The sequence below is a fragment of the Xiphophorus hellerii genome, chromosome 16 (assembly GCF_003331165.1).
Source record: "Xiphophorus hellerii strain 12219 chromosome 16, Xiphophorus_hellerii-4.1, whole genome shotgun sequence".
In the NCBI taxonomy this organism is placed as follows: Eukaryota; Metazoa; Chordata; class Actinopteri; order Cyprinodontiformes; family Poeciliidae; genus Xiphophorus; species Xiphophorus hellerii.
This window is the reverse complement of record NC_045687.1, coordinates 14,840,742-14,860,062: the sequence shown is the minus strand read 5'-3', so window position 1 is coordinate 14,860,062 and position 19,321 is coordinate 14,840,742. Positions and strand designations below refer to the sequence as shown.

General features: G+C 38.7%; 2 protein-coding genes across 3 annotated transcripts; both read left to right on the top strand.

Moving 5' to 3' along the window:
• Positions 1–463: 463 nt before the first annotated feature.
• Positions 464–12,354, top strand: atad5a (ATPase family AAA domain containing 5a). Its single transcript, XM_032587962.1, has 22 exons — positions 464–836; positions 1,282–1,345; positions 2,027–3,741; positions 3,817–3,898; positions 3,987–4,139; positions 4,299–4,431; positions 4,515–4,775; positions 4,855–5,003; positions 5,113–5,263; positions 6,142–6,480; positions 6,667–6,763; positions 7,368–7,450; positions 7,533–7,669; positions 7,751–7,928; positions 8,006–8,164; positions 8,262–8,489; positions 8,572–8,636; positions 8,730–8,919; positions 9,013–9,152; positions 10,423–11,309; positions 11,391–11,546; positions 11,648–12,354. The coding sequence occupies exons 2-22, from the start codon at positions 1,295–1,297 to the stop codon at positions 11,724–11,726; spliced, it is 5,433 nt and encodes a 1,810-aa protein (XP_032443853.1). The 5' UTR covers positions 464–836; positions 1,282–1,294; the 3' UTR covers positions 11,727–12,354.
• Positions 12,355–13,009: 655 nt separating this feature from the next.
• On the top strand, positions 13,010–19,292 carry adap2 (ArfGAP with dual PH domains 2). Of its 2 annotated transcripts, XM_032588558.1 has the most exons (11): positions 13,010–13,312; positions 14,624–14,748; positions 14,836–14,927; positions 15,175–15,263; positions 15,490–15,602; positions 16,618–16,767; positions 16,872–16,955; positions 17,146–17,208; positions 17,511–17,588; positions 17,700–17,928; positions 18,822–19,292. In XM_032588558.1, the coding sequence occupies exons 1-11, from the start codon at positions 13,228–13,230 to the stop codon at positions 18,848–18,850; spliced, it is 1,137 nt and encodes a 378-aa protein (XP_032444449.1). In that variant the 5' UTR covers positions 13,010–13,227; the 3' UTR covers positions 18,851–19,292. The 2 variants fall into 2 exon arrangements, with proteins under 2 accessions (XP_032444449.1, XP_032444450.1); XM_032588559.1 differs by lacking the exon at positions 17,511–17,588.
• Positions 19,293–19,321: the final 29 nt, after the last annotated feature.

Sequence of the window (19,321 nt, the reverse complement as noted above, 5' to 3'; positions counted from 1 at the left end):
AATTTTTTTTAATCATTTCAATTGAATTTGAATAAAACATTCATTTCTGATTATGTGTCAAGATTTACGTAAACATGCCAATAAATTATCAATGCCCAATTAAGTAACTGAATGGATAAATCATGAATTAAACATTGTGTATGTTGTCTATGGACAAAGATATAATGCTTACAGAAATAAATATAAACGCTAAAAACAACTATATGAAATTTAAAGGTTTAGACACTTAATAAGAAACTGAATCAAGCATATATTTATTAATTTACTTCGTGTGTCTTTTATTTTATTTAACTAATTTCTATCAATGTTTTGACATTTATGGCACTTCTACTACTCTCTACATTAGAGGTCGCTGTGAATATTCCTCCTGCACCAAATGAGACACCGAACGCCATCTTTATTGTTGGTGAAATACGTCAGAAGATGACGGGCTGTTTTTCTTGTTTTTGATTGGTGGAAGGCTGTCTCGCGAAAAGGTCACGTAAATTTGGCGCTTTTCGTTCACCAGCAGTCTGGCGCGTTTTTGAAGCGACAGAAAAATGTCAAGAAAACTGCTTCAGTTTACTGCAGCTCCTGAAATATTAAAGTGAAGACCTTCGTGCTTCCTTCAGGTACCCGAGTCTGAATTGGAAAATGGTCGGACAACCGTCAGGAGCTGCGCATAGACCGGCTACAGTGAGACTTAGTTAGCTTGTTGTTTTACAGTGAAACCTACTGACAACAAACACTCGTCTGCTTCGAACTATGAATGATACGGTTGTTCTTTATTTACACACAAAGTAGCAAATAAGAAAACAGTACCTGACGTTGCAGCAAGCTACGGGTGTAAAATATCGGTGAGTGTTTTCTTTAGCTCTGTGTTGCTGTATCAATCCGCCAGTTGTTTTAAACCAAACTAGAGAAGTTTCTGGCCGCCGTATGAACTAGTAACAATAATTTACGGTTGTAAATAAACACGCTAACCATGTCATTTACGTTTACATCGCATTGTGTAAAAGTTGTCTGAGTGTACTGTAACACTTTGTTTATAAATGATTCTTGAAGCATTTAAATAAGATTGACAAGATGTATACGGATTTCGAAGTGCTGTTGTGAAAATAGATCTAGTGAAACATACCTGTCTCTGAAAACATCAAGATTTATTGTTTAGTAAACAATAGAAATTAATGTGCTTTTAAACCTATAATAACTCTCAACTTATCAAAAACTGAATATAAATCCATGTTTCTTATGTATTAACTTAATACTCGTTATGTTTACAAATCTAAACATTTCTTTCAGGTCTCCTGAAATTATGGCTGGTGTTGTGGCTGTGGCTTCTGTCATCGAGGACTTTGACACTCAGGTAGAAATCATAATTTTGTTATTGGAAGTCGTGTTATCTTAATCATTACAATTGTTTTGTTTTACAGTGCTTATGCAGATTTTTTATGTGTCCATTTGACAGTTTTGTAATGATTGCTACACTTCCAGCTGTTCGGTTGATGAAACATAAACACAGGAGATCCTTTGTAATTGAGAGAAATATTATCTTTATGGTTTTAATGAAATTACAACCCCTTATGTATAGAGGCCAGTGTTAATTTTGACAATATGTTTAACTTAGTTTTAAATATTATTCGTTATAGTCAGTCATTTTAGTCAAGTTTATTTGTATAGCACATTTCAATAGTAAGGGAGTACAATGTGCTGAAATGTTACAGCAAACATTAGTTTTAGTCATGTTTTATTTCACAAAATTTACTCTAAATATCTGGACTAGACTTACTGTCAGTTTATTCAACTAAGATGTTAAGACATAGAGAAAGTTTTTATTTAGATTGCCTTAAATAATATCTATACTCCATGGTGAGACATTTATCCAATGATAAAATAAAATTTAATTGAATCTCTGTTATATGTACCTTGGAATACTCATTTTTGTCGTTTCAAGCACCTTTATAATTCCCTTTTTATGCTCACAAATGCAAAACTTTATTATTTAGATGTTTATAAATCATCCCATTTGTGTTTTCTCATTTAACAGCCTTGCAAGAAATCTCGCAAAGATGTCAAGCAGATCACAAACTATTTCTCGCCTGTTCCCAAACCTGTGGAGAAACCCTTCTCTCCTCCTCGCTCCAATAACATCAGGGACTACTTTAGTCGAAAGACTCCTTCTTCTAAAGAAAAGTCAAGTCCACCACAAGACCTCAAAGAAAACAGTCAAAAACCTCAACCTGAAGAGAAACACACCAACAAAGAAGTGGGGAAAAAGTCGTCTGAGAAACGAGGCAGAAAGACCAGCAGAGCTGTGAAGAAACTTGTGCCGACTGAAGATGTTGGTGCCACCGATGACTGCCTGATTGTTGAAGAAACAAGGGAAAGCAAAGACTCTACATCAGATGCAGCTATCAGCCATGGGACCCTTGGAAGTGACACGGCAGCTTTGTTGTTGAAGCTTAATGCAGAGACATGTGAATCAGAAATCTGCAAAACCGCAAGTGATGAGAAGACTAAAAGAGATTCCCCTCAACAGAGAGATCGCAAATTTGAAAATACTGATGATATAGAGCCAAAGCGGAACACTACAGCATTATCTCCAAGATTTGAAGTAAAACAAGTTAAAAAGGCAGCAAGAAAATCTACGAAGAGGCAGCAAAAAGAGTCAAAGCATCCAGAGCCAGAGGAGAAGGAAGCAGATAGATCACTTTGTGATGTTAGTATGAACGTCAGGTTGGGTGAAACCTCTGAACTGAACAGCAGTACTGTTACCATCTCCTTTGAGGATTTTGTGCGGAGTCAGAGTCAAAGCATAATAGAAGACCCAGGCGAAGAACGTGATGGTAAAAACAAAGAAAAAGCAGAGGAATTAAATTGCAAGCAACTGGATGTCCCCAAGGCTGAGGAAAGTGTCGACCCGGTCCAAGTCTCACCCCGAACTCTCACCATTCAGGCCGAGGTGCATGCTGTTTCACCCAAACAGGAAACCGTAAAAGCTGTGGGAAAGTTTGCATCAATCTTCACCAGGAGAAAAGGAGCTGGTAGTCCAGCAGAACCTGCTGCTTCTCCTCCAGCAGACGAGGGACGCCAGCTTCCTTCTCCTTCAACCAGCAAACGAAGGTCCAACGTTGTTCTTCAAGAGGAGGATCTGGAGCTGGCTGTGATTGAGAGCGAGTCAACTCCAAAGTGCAGTGAAGTCGAAAGGAAGCAGTTCATGGCTGCTTTTAAGCAGCCCAGTCTGGATGGGTCGAAGACTAAACCGGTTAAAAACCAAAGCAAACAGAAGCAACCTGAGGAGAAGGCCTTGGAGGCTGCTGAGGATGGAGATGTTTCAGTTCCTCCTGCAGAGCCAGGCCGTAAGGAGAGCAAAACATTCAAAAAGAAAAGTGGGAAAAAGGGAAGAAATAAAGCTAACAATAAGCAGGAGGAGGTCCACACATCACCTGCTGTAAAAGAAACCGAGGTCATAACAGTAGAAGCAGAAGATGACAAAGAAGAACCTCCCATCACCTCAACTCCTACGGTTCCAGCTCTGAGGAGGTCCAGACGAGAAATTGTGGTTAGAAAATCACCTGAAAAAACCCCAACAAGTCCTGTGAGGAAAACCAGGAGACAGAGCAAGTCCAAGAAGACTTTAAATGCTGCTTCACCTGAGCTCAGCCCTATGAAGATGTCCACACCGAAGAAACGTAGGTCCAGACATGGTGTCTTTGTAGCACAGATGGTGTGTCCGCCAGATGCAAATGAAAGTCCAATCAGGTAACACTTCATTTAATTCTGTATTTCAGTGTATGTGTCTAAAACAGCTGACATATTTTCTTTTTTTATTTAAAGAATTAGACTAAGTAGAATTCAAAAAACGGTTCCAGCGTCTAAGACTGAAAGTGGAAACGACTTAACCACTTCTTCAAATAAAGTAAGTGATATTTTACTTAGAAATCAAATGCATTTAATTGTTTTTGAAACATTGATTTATAATTTCTGACCTGTGATTTCCTTTTAAGATACTAAATGAGTCCAAGAAAAGGCAGAAAGCAAAGAAATTGGTGGAGAAAGCTAAAATGATTCAGCAAAGCAAGAAAACTACAGAGAAGGAAATGTTGAGGCGATCATCTCGAAATAAAACCTCCGTCAAGAGGAGCTACTGTGAAGATGAGGTAAAGTTTTATGATTAATATTATAAACTTCACTTGATAATATTGTCAATATTTATTAGGGACAATTTACAAAAAACATTTCGAAAAATGTAATATAAAGTACCGTTGGGAGATTGTACTTGTTAGTGGATTTTAAGACTTCATTGGTTTGTCTTTTAGGATTCTGTTGTCTGCATCGAAGATTTGACCAATACTTCCCAGAATGCACCAGAAAAGACTAAAACCCAGAAGGCCTTGCGTAGCCTGAATGAAGTTCTTGGCAAAGCTGCACCATCTGGCAAAGCTACTCCAGGTTGTTATTTTTTTTATTTTACCTTTTGTTGTTAACGTTTTTACCAATATTTTTAGTAATCGTGTGTGTTTTCTCCACATCAGGCTCTAAAGTTTCCTCGATTGGCCAAGACAAGTCGGCCCGGAAGGCGTCGGCAGTGATTTCCATCTTTGATGACAGCAGTTGTGAAGGATCTGACAACTCTCAGGACGACGAGCAGTTCAGGGCGCGCAGGGAGTTCTTAAAAAGCGGCCTGCCTGAGTCTTTTAGGAAACAGATGGCAAAGACTGCTGCCACCAAAGAGGCCTACTCTGCCTCCTCTTCATCCTTTCAGCCGGTCTCACACACAACACAATCACCTATCGGTAGGATTCTCAGTCACAGCTGTCTACAGTGTCCTCCTTTAGCTGTGGAATATTCGCTTATGTTTCTGTGTAATGACAGATTGTTCTCTGTGGAGTCTGCCGTGGCCTGAATCCTCATTATTGGGTCATTTAAAGGACCTTTGGAGCCACAAACCAAACCCACCTCTATCTATTAGTGGATCTCTGTGTGTAAAGACAGAACCAGCCTGTAGAAATGCTTATGAAAAGGTATAATATAATTCTTATTGATCTCACTCTTATTATGTCCATTTCTAAGTTTCCTTTAGTTTTTTTAAATCATGAGTAGTTTTGAATTAACAGCATAATTTATTTTTAGGCGTCAGTCTGGAGACCTGAAATCTCTGAAAGTGATCGTCAGCTTCTGATGACAGAGTTCTGCTCCAAAAACCCTCACTTTCCGGCGCAGACGGTTTTCACTCGCCTCCAAAAACGACGAGACGACCATCAGCAGCAGTTGGCAGCTTCAGGTCAGTCTTTACAATTACTACTACATGCCCTTTTTGATATTAAACACAGACCAAGTTTAATTTTGTTTGTAGAAAAAATAATTTTTCTAAATCTGTTGCAATTTTAATGAACTAGTTTGTGTCAATGTATCCTTCTGTTTGTTAAAAGTAAAGAAAAATGTTGAAACAATAACAAACTTATATAAAAAGCAATAAAATAGAAGGTGTAATTATTTTTTAAGAATACCAATGCTATTTTGTACCTTAAAAAATCTTACAAATGAAAAGAATAAATGATGCTGTATTGTTGGCTGTAAAAAGTCACATTTCACTCTGTTTTATAAAAACAACTCTAGACTGCGAGAAAAAGGTGCTATCTTTTGGCAGAAATGTGATTTCCGTCAACAGTGAGTTGCTTCTGTCACTTAACGATGTGTGTTTGCTCTGTGAAGAGCTATTATAGAAAAGCCTATAATAGCCCTCTGTTTTTACTCTTTAGCGTAGCAGATTCATGCATTATTGTCTGAGAGAAAGATCGTCCCTGATTTATGGCAACATCTTCTCATGAGGAAACGTTTTTCTCTATTAAGAAAATAAACTTTTCTTGCTCTGGTTGTTGTAAGTTTGATCAAGTTTTTTGCAAAAAAACTAGTATAAACAGAGCCTCCCCTAGGGATCGAGCCTCACACTTGATCAAGCTAACTCGCTGTGTTGATCTCCAAAAATATCCAGTTTTCCCTGTACTCCAACATTATTATTCTGTTTCAATATCTTTAGTATTTAGTCTAGCTTAAAGTTAAAGTTTTCCTACATGTTTTTAATTTATTTTCAAATTGGTCACCAATGAGGTTATGTGCCTATTATCTTTAACTTATTTTCTTATTGTGTGAAATTATTAGAGCCAGAATCTGTTACCATCGAAGACTCCTGTGTTCTGCTGTGTGATGAAGCTGTTGGAGGAAAGAGGAAGAGGAAAGAAGATGAGAGGGAGAATAATGTGAAGGTGGCTAAGAAGCAGAAGTCCAACCGTTCAGAGGAGAACGTCTCCCCAGCTGAGCAGAAGCCTCCTAGAAGGGGAGGCCGAAACAGACGAGGTCAGAGATCCAGAATGAAGGAGGAAGAGGACGAGATGAAGGAGAAAACCAATCCTAAACTGAACTCAGCTCCCATCCCCTCTGAAGAGGATCCTGCTGCTGTAGTGGACGACTTAATTTTGGAAGCAGACTCTAAAAGAAAAGGTGCGTTCCACTGCGATTTACCATGTTTATCAACTCATATTAGTGTAAGAAAAGAAAAGAAAAGTAGTTTATTTAAAAACCTTCCATTGGTTGTACTTTGTATGTAAAATATCAGAACATCGGTCCTTCAGGACTGATGTTGAACAGCCATGGTTTATCCCTTGAAACTGACTATTTTATCCTTAGAATCAGTGAAGGAGGAATTGCTGTGGACTGATAAATACCAACCACAACTTTCTGCTGACATCATAGACAACACCCCAGCAGTGAAGAGGCTTTACAGGTGAGGAATTCAACCAGCAGCTCCTGGATTTGTATTTTACTCTCACAGTTATGGGTCAAACAGTGTTTCACAAAATTATTTGTAGCCCTTGAACTTGAACATTTGTAATGTCACAGCAGTTCCTTCAAAGTTGAGCCATTTGGTTGCTTTTCATGTTATTTCTCTCCTTAAGCATGTTTTTAATTTTTCTTTTTGTTGCTTAAGTTGGATTAAAGAATGTATCTGTGATACATTGTTCATCTTCACAACGATGTTTGTTAGCTGATTTTCTCTATCAAACCTCTCATGCCTTCACAGAATAGTTGATTTTATGTTGAGATTATTTTCACACTACGTAATGGTTACTATTTATTTATTAATTATGTGACTGCTCTAGGCAGTCGGTTGTGCTTGATTTTATTTAAGGGTTTTACAGTAAAAGTGGAATACCTTTGCATTTGACACATTGAAAATTGTTTCTTGCATCTAATTCAGGTAAATTGTTGGTGTGCAACATGAAATCCCAATAATATACATTGTAGTTGTAATGTAACAGAATATAGAAATACTTATGTAAAGTGTGTAATGCAGGTTTTTCGATAATATTTGTTCTTTCTTTCTCTAGTTGGCTTAAAGATTGGAAACTTCGTGCCGACAGAGATGAGAGAAAAAATCAAAAGGATAAGAAACCAGAAGAGGGCAGCTATGGTGAGAGATTTTGTTTCCACTAATGACTTCCTCTGTTTGCAGCACGTTTATTTTTAATGCATGACATTTTTTGTGTGTTCAGATTCAGAATGGGACTGTGGAGGTGAGGACTACCAGGATGCAGAGGACACGCTATGTAACACGGTGCTCATCACTGGACCCACTGGAGTTGGAAAAACTGCTGCGGTTTACGCTTGCGCCCAAGAACTGGGCTTCAAGGTAGACATTCATCACAGATAAAGAACAGAAACTGTAATATGCCATACGGCTTTTCCTCATTTCTTAATTTACCCTCTATAGGTGTTTGAAGTGAGCGCTTCATCTCAGCGAAGCGGCCGTCTTATTCTGTCCCAGCTGAAGGAGGCGACTCAGTCCCACCAGGTGGACAATCAGGGGGTCAATGCCCACAAACCCGCCTACTTTAACAGCTACGGACTGAGCAGCAGCACCAGCTCTCTCAGGCCTGGATCTTCTCCAAGTATGAATAATATTGCAAACTAATAACACTCAATCTCCTTTTTGTGCAGTAAAAAAAATGTGGTCTTCATTTTTTAGGAAAGGTTAGCTCTCCTCGCAAGGTGGTTTCATCTCCGAGGAAAAATCCTCAGTCACCAAGAGGAGCTAAAAAAGGAGGCCTGGCTCCAACTTCTTTAGCCAAGTTCTTTAAAATGGGGCAACCAGCCAACAAAGAGCCACAAAAACCTGAACACACTGGTAATGGCTGTGAATTTTCCACGTTTTTGAATGAGTCTATGATGTTTTGTTGTTTTGTCACATTATAACCACAATCTTTACTGATCAATTTTTATAGCGCCTTCCAAGAAAGTCATAAAAGCCAATGAGAGTAGTGATAAAAACAAATCTCCGGCCACCAGCAGCCCTAAACAGAAGAGCAGCGAGGAACAGAGCAAGAAGACAGCCACATCGCTCATCCTGTTTGAAGAAGTTGATGTTATTTTTGATGATGACTCAGGATTTCTTGCTGCTATCAAGACGTTCATGAGCACTACCAAGAGGCCAGTCATCCTCACCACCAGCGGTTCGTATGAGTAAACTGTTAATGTCTTGCAGCTTGATGCGTTGATAATAACTATCTTTGCACAATCTTTGCTGTTTTTCAGATCCAGCTTTCAGCGCGATGTTTGACGGAAGCTTTGAAGAGATTAATTTTAAAACGCCTTCAGCGGTAAGTGGAGAGCTTAGAGTCACATTTACATTACCTGCATACAGGCACAGATTTACAGAGCTTGAATTGAACTGTCCTGATTCTGCTCTGCAGGTGAATGTGGGCAGCTACCTGCAGCTCCTTTGTTTAGCTGAGGACACGAGGACTCATCCGTCAGACATCAGCTCTCTGCTGAAACTCAATGGCTGTGACGTCAGGCAGAGCTTACTGCAGCTTCAGTTCTGGGCCCGGAGCGCAGGAGGGCGTCTGTCAACGAGGCCGCTGGCTCAAACTGGCCGAAATGGTAAAGATAAAAGATAAAACTGTAAATCTCTAAATTTGTGTTTAATTTAATGTGATTAAATTTGTCTGAGTATGTTTTCCTCTTTTTGCACAGAAATTGAACTGAAACCAGAAGCAGCTGAGAAATCTGTGACCGTCACATCCAGCCTCCCTCCCTGTGACACCGGCTGCACTGAGAGCAAGCTGGGCCTGCTGAATATTGAGCCTGACGGAGACATCTGGGAGCTGCTTGGGGTAAATGTGGCATGGAATAAAATCCCGGATGAAGCAGCCCTGCACAATGAATACAAACAATAAAACCACTAAAACAAAAAGAAAGGACAAATGCACCTAAAATTAATATAAAAACAACAGCAGGATATTACAATAGAAAAAGAAAATTATTCACCAGTACAAGCTTTGCAAACTGATTTCCATGTTTTTAAAGCCACTGTTCAGTTTTGAATGCTAACATGAACAAGTTAGTCAGTGTTTCTCATTTAAATTAAAAAATACTTTATTAATCCCACTAAAAAATTAATTTATTATTGGTGGCAAACTATTTCACATCTCGGTTTATTTAAATGGAAAAATAAGGTTGCTTTATATCTTATGGTTTGCAATAAAATTCAGTTCAGTTGTGGAAATTTTCATGTAATGGTTATTAACAACACATATTTTCTTAAGGCACTTTGCAAAACATGAAAACATTTAATTTATGTCCAGAAATACATTGTTAACTCAATCCAATCATACAGATGGATTCTAAGTCAATTACTTGCATTCTAACTCGCTCCTTGTTCTCAAACAGTGCAGTCAAGTTCAGTTCGTTATTCAAATTGGTGAAAAGGTTTTTTCTAAGGAAACCTGGCAGATTGCATCAATTCACTGACTGCAGCATTCATTCCTGCTGCACCAGCATGTAGAGGCGGTGAACAGTCAACTGCACTGAGTCATTAACTTTGCAGCAATCCCTCATGCTGAGCACCCACAGTGACGCAAGGAGAAAAACTACCCTGAAACCTGCAGCAGGTCCTGGCTCAGTGTGAGCAGACCTCTGTCATGATCGACTAGGGCTTTTAGAGCTCTTCTGATTATGACTTCTGCTGTGGTTGGTTTTAAAATAATTTTGACCAACTACCACGGTTCATAACTTCATAACTTAACAACTAAGTGCTTAGACTGACCACTAATTTAACCTGGGAATCCAAAATTTTATCAAAATTTTCTCATCATTTCAATCTGATCAACAACAGTTGAATTGTATTTACACCCCAGTGTAATTGAATGTAATGGATCATTAGTAAAAGGTTTCTAGACACTTAAAAACGTAGAATTTAAGCTACATGGGGATTTTTGTCTCCATTGAATAAATGGATTCAAACTAAAGTTAGTTTATTGTATTGCTTTTGGCACATTCTTATCAAGTCTCATAACATATATAATAGGAGGGTGGTGTATAATGCAGTAGGAACTTGATTTAGGTCAATTTGTGTTGTTAAACTTGGGTGTTTTGTTTCAACAGAGCCAGAGTTTGGTGAAGGCCGCAGTTTGCTTGGAGCTTCTTGCAGACAGCCGGCGGCGAGGAGTTGATTTGCTTTATTCCAACATGGAGAAACTCTTACCTCTACCTCTGACACTGCTATCTACCTCTAAGCTCTATAAACCTAAGCACTGTCTTCCTGAATCACAAGACCTTCGACCTGTGAGTCCAAAACAGCAGCTATCATCTTTGTCCCTGCAGTCGGACACGCTGCCTCCCGGTGTCGGCTTATTGCACGGTGCAGAGTCAGCTGATTTGTCAGATAGCTGCAGCCCAGTTAAAGTGTCCAGCAGAATGAAGAAGAATAAAAAACGACACCACCTCCCCACCAGGGACGGGTTGAACTCTGATTCAGACTCAGAAGATGGATTTCTGTCTCTCTCCAAGAGGCAGAATGATCCTCACACAGAAAAAGTCAAAGAGAGAGTTGTTTCTGAAAGGGTGAAACGGAAGCCGCTGACTGCAGAGGAGCAAATAAAAACTGTTCCAGTCTCTCAGAGTCTTCAATCCATAGCCGACTTCTGGGATAACATGTCCTTTGTGGATTCATCCCTTTGTTTTCACCCTGATGGGCTGAACAGTTATAGAAGATCATCGTTTAGTGCCGTCATTAAAGATGGGATGACTGATGAGTTGAGAGTTGAAAACAGGAGAGAAAGCTGGACCACAGGAAGTTGTGTTGTAGAGATCCAGGCCGCTGTGGAGGCTCTGAGCTTCCACAAGTGTCAGGCTTCAGTAGCTGAGGCCTGGGATAAAGTGCAGCAGCTAGAGGGAGATCTGAGGAAAGAGGCTGCAGAGGAGCTCACTCTTCCTGTGGCTTCACATCGAGAAGATTACAGCTTCACCCAGGATGGACTCAGCTGTCCCCAGTAAGGCTCTACACCATCTTTGTCTCTCTGAAACCCAACAAACATAAGTTTGTTACTAAAAAGCAGTATCCTGTTTTCCAGGTTAGTGCTGCAGAGAACGGAAGTGATGGAAAATCTGTTCGACAAAATCTTTGGCACTCTTGGCAACAGACAAGCAGCTGCTTTGGATTATTTGCCCACCATGCGCACCATCTGCAGGTCAGAGCAGCTGAAGGAGCAAGGAAAAGTTAAGAGAAGGTAGGTGTGGACAGGAAGCGTTGATAAGTGTAAAAGTTGAAAAGAAACAGTCTGTTTATATGAAAATAACCTTTTGCATCTGTCTCATGTCTTCTCTCCAGGTTTCTTCACTATCTTGATGCAATCCACTTGGGTCTTGAGAAAAGCACTCAACAGTTTCTTGCTGAAGACTTCCCCTAATTCAGTCAGATTGTTTCATGTGCCACAAATACATAGATTTCAGAACCTCAGTTCTCAGAAGGTAAAAATAACATAAATTGTGGTGTCTGGGGCTGTAGATGGCTGCAGCAACATGTTGGTGTTGGCTTCATTTCAGACTGGTGGCTCTTGTGTGCACAAATGATTGTTTGCACTTATATTACCAACATTTACATTTTTTAATAAATTAAATCCCTGAAATTTAGAGTACACAACTAAATAACCTCGTATTTTACATCTTTTGGTGCTTTGAAAGCTTTATATGAAATTCAGCTGGAATCTGGGGGTTTTGTACAGTCATTTTTTTATTAGCGCTTTGGATTTTGAAAACTTTTAACAAGTACTCAGTTAAACATGTTGAGCTTTTTTATGATTGTAAGAAATAAAACTGTAAAACACAATCTGCTTCTATATTTGTAAAGGCTGTGTATAAATTATCACTTATACTCTTGTTTCCTCCAGTTTATTATAGATAAGCAGCTTCAAACAGGAAGCTCTGAATGTCACATTCATCATTGATTTTCTTAGTGATTTTTTTTTTCTGCCTTAAATATGTATAAAGTTTCCAGTTGGTTTTTATTGTAAACAAATAAAGGCTTAACCCAACTAAGCTATTGCATGGTGTCTCTGCGTGTGCAAAGGCTGTGAAAGTAATCGCAGCCTTTGAATTTTTCCATTTTTTTCTTTATAAACACAAAGTTATATGCCATATTTAAAGAGATGTGTGATTTTTCAACATTTATTACAAATATGCTAAAGTGTGCACTTGTGTTCATCCTCTGACTTGCTAGTTTGTAGAATTACCTTTAGTTGTAGCTTTGCACAGATTTTTGCCTGTATTTCTTTGAAAACTTAGTCTGACTGCATGATGAATTTGTGAGCATAAAGTTTCTCTACAGATTCTCATTTAGATAACTCTCTACAGCCTGGGCAGGACAGTTGAATTTCTGGAGAACATTTTAATTATGGATATTAGTTAAGTGGAGAGGAAAACATGCACTCACCTTTCAGATGCTCGTAAAATAAGGCACGTAAGTTCTTGGTTTTGGCCTATAATATAAAATCCCAGTCCCTTGGCGAGGGAAATATGAAAAAGTTCAAGGAAACGTTTTTACTAGGCACTGCAAGATTGCAGATTGAAAGACAAGTTAACATCTTGTTACATAACGCAAACAGGGCTGTCATGTGGGCTGACGTTAGAACAATGTTAGAGGCGGGTTATAACAAAGGGACAACCTCCAGCTTCAAAAGCACCAATTGTTTCCAACAGACAGAACAATAACTGGACGCGCTCCGCAGGAGGTGTGCGAGTTTGCGCTTCTGATCGCGTCGAAACGTTCAACGAACCGTCTGCAAGTTCCACTTTCATGTGGATGTTGTTTCAGCCGCAGCTCTCCGCGTCTTAAAACTATGAGACCAACATGAACAATACGGACCGCGGGACTGAGCGCCGAAAAAGAGGAGACCCGAACTTGGTGCCGAAATGACAAACGAGCGAAACAAAAAGATTTTACTGGAACTGGTGAAGCAGCCGGAGAACAGCCGCTGCGCTGACTGCGGCGCGCCGGGTGAGTACAATAATAGCTTTTCCCGCCTCAGTCACTGTTGTTGGATTTTAACTCAATTTACTGTATCTAGAAACAAATATGTTAAATATATATTCTGGGTTTACTCTATCAGTGATATTTTTCTAATGGAGTTAATCTTTTTTTAACCACTTTTATTATAACAGCTGAACAAATTCAGGTAAATACTGTGGAAATTAAATGTTTTTAGGGTCTAATAACTTAAAATGTTATTGTTTGTGGTCCTTGAATTGCCATTAGTGATAAATACATCGAGTTATTAAATTTTCACCTTAAAATACAAAATTGTTAACTGAAATTTGAGCTATTTTTATTCTTTGTTGTCAAAGAGAGTTTCTTATCTTTTCATTTAAAAAAGTAGATAAACACAAAAGTTTGGTGAAGTTGGAATGGGGGATAAGGATGAACTGCCTGTGGAATATACTCCACTACCATAAATGGAAAGTGACGTCACATAGTGAATCATGTAATTTGCTAGCCAAGATGAAATGTAAAAGATGTCAGAATGTGAAAAAACTGGTTATTAAAAACATATAATTAGTTTAATTGGAACAAGGTGGTTGCTAAGTTTGTTGTGGTAACAAAAAAAATGTTGATTAGTTTGGCTGGAGAGGTAAAAAAAAAAAAATATTGTGCTGCTTCTTCATAGTAAATTGGATTTTCCAAGTATTCAGATCAAAATACAGCAAGAAATCTACCTGCAGTCAGAATTTTGGCTATGAAGGTCGAAGGTCACCCTGCAACCCCATGTTCCGTATCCGTTATTATTGCTGTTCATATAAACTGAAAGGTGAAGGAATAAACTATTTATAAGCAGTTATAGCAAATATTGGCACTTCTATTTGTGTATATGTTCATCAGTGTTTGAACACATGAATAGGAAAATTATTCTAATTTTCTAACTTGGAACTAGAACACACTCAATTTAGGTTGTGACATAATTCTCAGGTCAGATCTCTGACCTCTAAAACACTGAAGCATTTCTCATTTATTTGTGAGTCTTGGAGGAGGCGCAAGTTTAATTCTGCACAACCAATCTCTAGAATCTAATAAATTGTAATGTGAATGAAATGTTTTCCCAGCAGAGGTACTCAGCAAAAATTATTTAACTCATTTTTACTTGATACACTTTTTCAAAGTTTGAAAGCTTTCTTTTGTATGTTTAAAACTGTAACATTTGTCCACCTATCGCGTGTGATTTTCTTGGGAGGCCCTAAACACCCTCATAATCTGCTTATAAATTGGGCTGGCCCTGGTTTTGACATAAACAAAATCTTCTTGTGCTCCTCCCAGAGCCAGATTGGGCATCCTATAAGATCGGTGTGTTTGTATGTCTGAACTGCTCTGGGATCCACCGCAGCCTGTCCAGTCGGGTCAAATCCATCCGGCTAGACAACTGGGAGGATGACCTGGTTGAGGTATGAGCTTCCTCTCTCTACAGATCCATTGTTTTCATGTATTTCTAAAGAAACACTGATTGTTTGTTTGTAACTTTCACCTTAAAGTTCATGAAATCCACCGGGAATGCGAATGCCCGAGCTGTGTATGAGAAAGCCGTTCCACCGTACTACTACCGGCCTCTGGAAAACGACTGCAAGTAAGTATTCATACAGTTCGGTGAAGCTCTTTTTCTGATGTCCCGATTGTGGAATATTTGGCAGCGTATGATGGACAACAGACTGCTGACATGGCGCAACCACAGAAAATAGAGAGAAGTGCAACTGCAGGCTGTAGAAGTGAAATGTGCATGAAAGCCTGCTGCTAGATGAAAGTTGAAAGATGCAGGTTTTTGTGGTTTTACTACAGAAAAATGTGTGAGACTGTTTCCGCATTTTGAACTGCAGCGTCCTGAGGGATCAGTGGATCCGAGCTAAATATCAGAGAATGGAGTTCAACGGGGAAACCAAGTATCCACCGCTGGCATATACAACAGGTGAGAAATTGATTCCCTTTGGGCATGAATGAGAACATAAAGCCTACTATTGTTATCCTGATTGAGCAAACGTTGTCCTGATAATGTGCTTCCTCATACTAAATGGTGTTAGAAAAACCAGTTTTATTGAAGATAACAGACAGCGGGGTATTGATTAGTTACTCATTGGCAAAAAAAATTAATTTGTTCTCCTGAGAACAATCTGTGTGCCTTTTCTTTCTCACAGGCTTCCATGAAGGAATTTTGTGGAAGAAAGGGAAAGATAACATGCAGTTTCAGAAGAGGAAGTTTGTGCTGTCAGAGCGGGAATTCACCCTGTCGTACTACAACAAGGAAGATGTGAGTTTCCAGTTGCTCGGGTGCAAAAAGAACAAAACAATAGATTGTTTTTTCTAACAAGCTTAATACAATATGTCTCAAAAACATTCATATCCTTGAAACGGTTTAAATGTTCACCGCAAGTCTCACAGAGGCCCAAATGCCCTCTGTATTTTGGGCAGAGGGTTTCTTTTCAACGACCAACACAAAGTGTTGCATAACTGTGACTTGAAAGGAGAATGATTTCTGGGTTTTACAAACAAATGGGGTCATGAAGATCAAGGAACACAGCAAGCAATTCAGGAATAAAAATGTAGAGAGGTTTAAAGCAGGGTTAGATAATAAAACTATCTCGCCCCACTTTGAAAATCTCACAGAGATTGAAAAAGCTACCAAGACATTGCCATCCACATAAACTGACTGGTCGTGTAAGGAGAACATTTATCCGAGAATCAGCTTAGAGTTATGTAGGACAGTGGACATGTTCTGGTCAAGTGAAAAAAATGCAGGTTTCTGGCCTGCATGAAAAAATTTAATGTGTGGTAAAAACAAACAAACAAAAAAAAAACTGTCATGTTAAAACATGGTGGTGGCAGCATCACACTGTGGGGATGCTTTCCTTCTGCATCGAAAGGGATCTGATCAGAGTTGATGGATGGCGCTAAACAGAAGAAGCTACTACCCAAAACATACAGACAGAGCTACAATTAACTGGTTTAGATTCATATGTTAGAATGGTGCAGTCAAAGTCCAGACCTGAATGCAGTTAGGAATTTTTGCAAGACTTGAAAATTGATATTGACAGACACTCTCCATCCAGTTCCACAGAGTTTGAGCCATTTTGCTAAAAAGAATGGGCATAAATGTCAGTCTCTACATGTGGGAAGCTGATGGAGAATTGCAAATGTAACAGCAGCAACATATGGCTCTACAAAATATTGGCAAACACTGAATACAAAAACTTGTGCACATTTATGTTAATTTACTTTCCTTATCTCCTACGTTGCTGAAGTACTTCAACATGTCTGTCATTTAGGAGTCAAAAGGCCCTAAAGCTGTAATCTCCATCAAGGATCTGAACGCCACCTTTCAGCCACAGAAGATCGGTCATTCTCATGGGCTGCAGATTACATACCAGGATGAAAATAAAACCAGGAACCTCTATGTCTATCACGAGAGTTCTGAGGTGAAGTGGCATGAAGCAGCATTAGAACAGATCTGTTGTGTTTATTGTTTTAAAACTGGTTTTGGAGTTTCACATATTGATCCTGGCTCCCTTTTGTGCTTCAGGAAATAGTAATCTGGTACAACTCCATCCGGGCTGCTCGCTACGCATACCTGAAGACCGCATATCCAACTGGTAGCGATGAGGACGTAAGATCTGACTCACCTTGAATTGCTCACATTCCTGTCCGGCATTTTTGATCATTCCTTTCAAGTCTACAACTCTTTTCTCATTCTTTGAAAGTAATTTGTCACGCATTTACAAGCTTTACTGAGTATCTCTTATTTGATTTGAATAAAACGATCAAGTAAAAGAGTTTTAATTGTCTTTTTGTTACAGCTTGTGCCAATGATAACAAGAAATTATCTAAAAGAGGGGTACATGGAAAAGACGGGGCCCTTGGTAAGTCATAAAGAGCATCACATTGTTATGTGTTTTGGTTAATTACTCCTTTTTTGCATAGTTTGTTTTTTTAGCAGTGGAGCATTTCATTTCCAGTCATCCATTAGCTATTTTTGACGTTATTTGCTCTAAGATGTACATTTGAATGTTTCTGTTCCTCTTTCTCACATAGACACACACACACACTTCTCACTCTAACATAACATAATAACTACACAATAGGTAACTTTGTTAAGAAAATTTCTCCTAAGTGGAGCATATTCATGGATTCTTTGGATTAAACATAATTTATGTTTAAACAGCAGAAGGAGTCTTTCAAAAAACGCTGGTTTATTTTGGACTCTCAAAACAGGAAGCTGCTCTACTTCAAAGACCAACTGGTACAGACCACACTTCTTCTAACGCTAATACCAGCCTACTGCACTGTAGATATCTGGCATCAAACTTCTGATTAATTTGAATATCTTTTCAAATCGCTGTTGCTCAAACAGGACGCAGAGGAGTTAGGGGTCATTTTCATCGGGACAGAGAGCAACGGCTACTCCGTGAAGGAGTGTGTCCCGAAGCACGCGCGGGGCAACAAGTGGAAGTGCGGCATCATGGTGGAGACGCCGGAGCGCCAGTTTGTGTTCATGTGCGAGCAGGAGAGGGAGCAGAAACAGTGGCTGAACGTCCTGAGAAAGGTGCTGTCCAGGCCCATGTCACCACAAGATTACTCCGGTAAGAGAAGGAGGCCAGGAGTGTGTCTGCGAAGCACAGAGCAGATGGTCCCAGAGTTAATGTTGCTGATGGGATCAGAAGAAGAAACGCAAAATTAGAACAGAAAAACTGTTCTCAAAAATATTCTTTCTTGTTTTAATGCAGTATAATGCACTATTAAAGCAAATGCATCTTTTAAAATTAAAGGATTTGAAAGGTGATGCTTTGTCACAGGTTTAATTATGAACAGGCTGAAAGCTGTAATGGTTGTAAAATAACTAAACTTTTAGGGTTTCCTTTATAATTTCCGCAACAGTTTTTAATTGATCTGTGGTAACTGCTGGTTGCACTTTTTGTATTGTGCCATTTTGAGCCCTGACTAATTTCCTTTTCCCAACCCACACCCTATGGATCTGAGGTCAGGCTCCCATGCTTTCATCAGTAGTTTAAAATGCAGAAGTTAAAAGGCCTTCAAACTGGTTTAGGCAAACTGTGAGTGAGGAAAAAAAAAACTATTAAAGAGACAGGTTTTCCTGTATAATCAGTTTGCTCAGTACAGAAACAGTCAATAATAAAAGGAAGACTGATCTTGTCTGGCACCAATAATGCTCAGTTCTGTAATTTATTAGGTCAGCTAGATTGCAATACATTCCACCCAAATTGCTGGTTTTATTGGTTGCCAATTCAATTTAGGAAAACAAACAAAGCCCAATTGTCTAAATAAATTTAGACAATTTAGAATTAGAATTTAGATCCTGTTTCAATGTATATGAATATTCCTCCATGTAATTATGAATAATTTCACTCTACAAAAGAGTTATAAATGTGTATTTTGCCACAAAATATCATGGACATTACTCTTCAGAAAAGATTTATTTTGCCAATTTCTAAAGTTTTGACCTTTGTTTTTCCAGCTCAAGCCCATATAAGGCATAAGAGATGAACCAAGAAGAATTGCAACAGCAGAGATGATCATGAGAAGACTGCATCCAAGACCTAAATAGCTGAACTTCTGTCACTGCACTGAATCAGACATGACACTGAATAATAACTTCCTGTTATAAGCTCACACTGGCATGATGCTCCGTCCTTGGTTTAAAAAAGCCACATCAACATAATCTGATATTACATTGGTACTGTGGCACTGTTGCTCCGTATCACCATGCTAACTCGACATTTCTTAATTTCTAATGATTTGAAAAAGAATTCCCAAAATATTTATTTTTTATTAGGCTAATAAAATTAAATTAAATGTGTTGAAAATTTACTTATTGACAATTATGCTCAGAAAAATAAATGACTTTTATGTATAAGGTGTATCTTGACTGCTTTTAAAAATGTGTATGAGAAAAAGATGATTTGTGGAAAAAAAAATATTGTTTATATTTGTCTTTATAAATACGTTTCTCTTTTT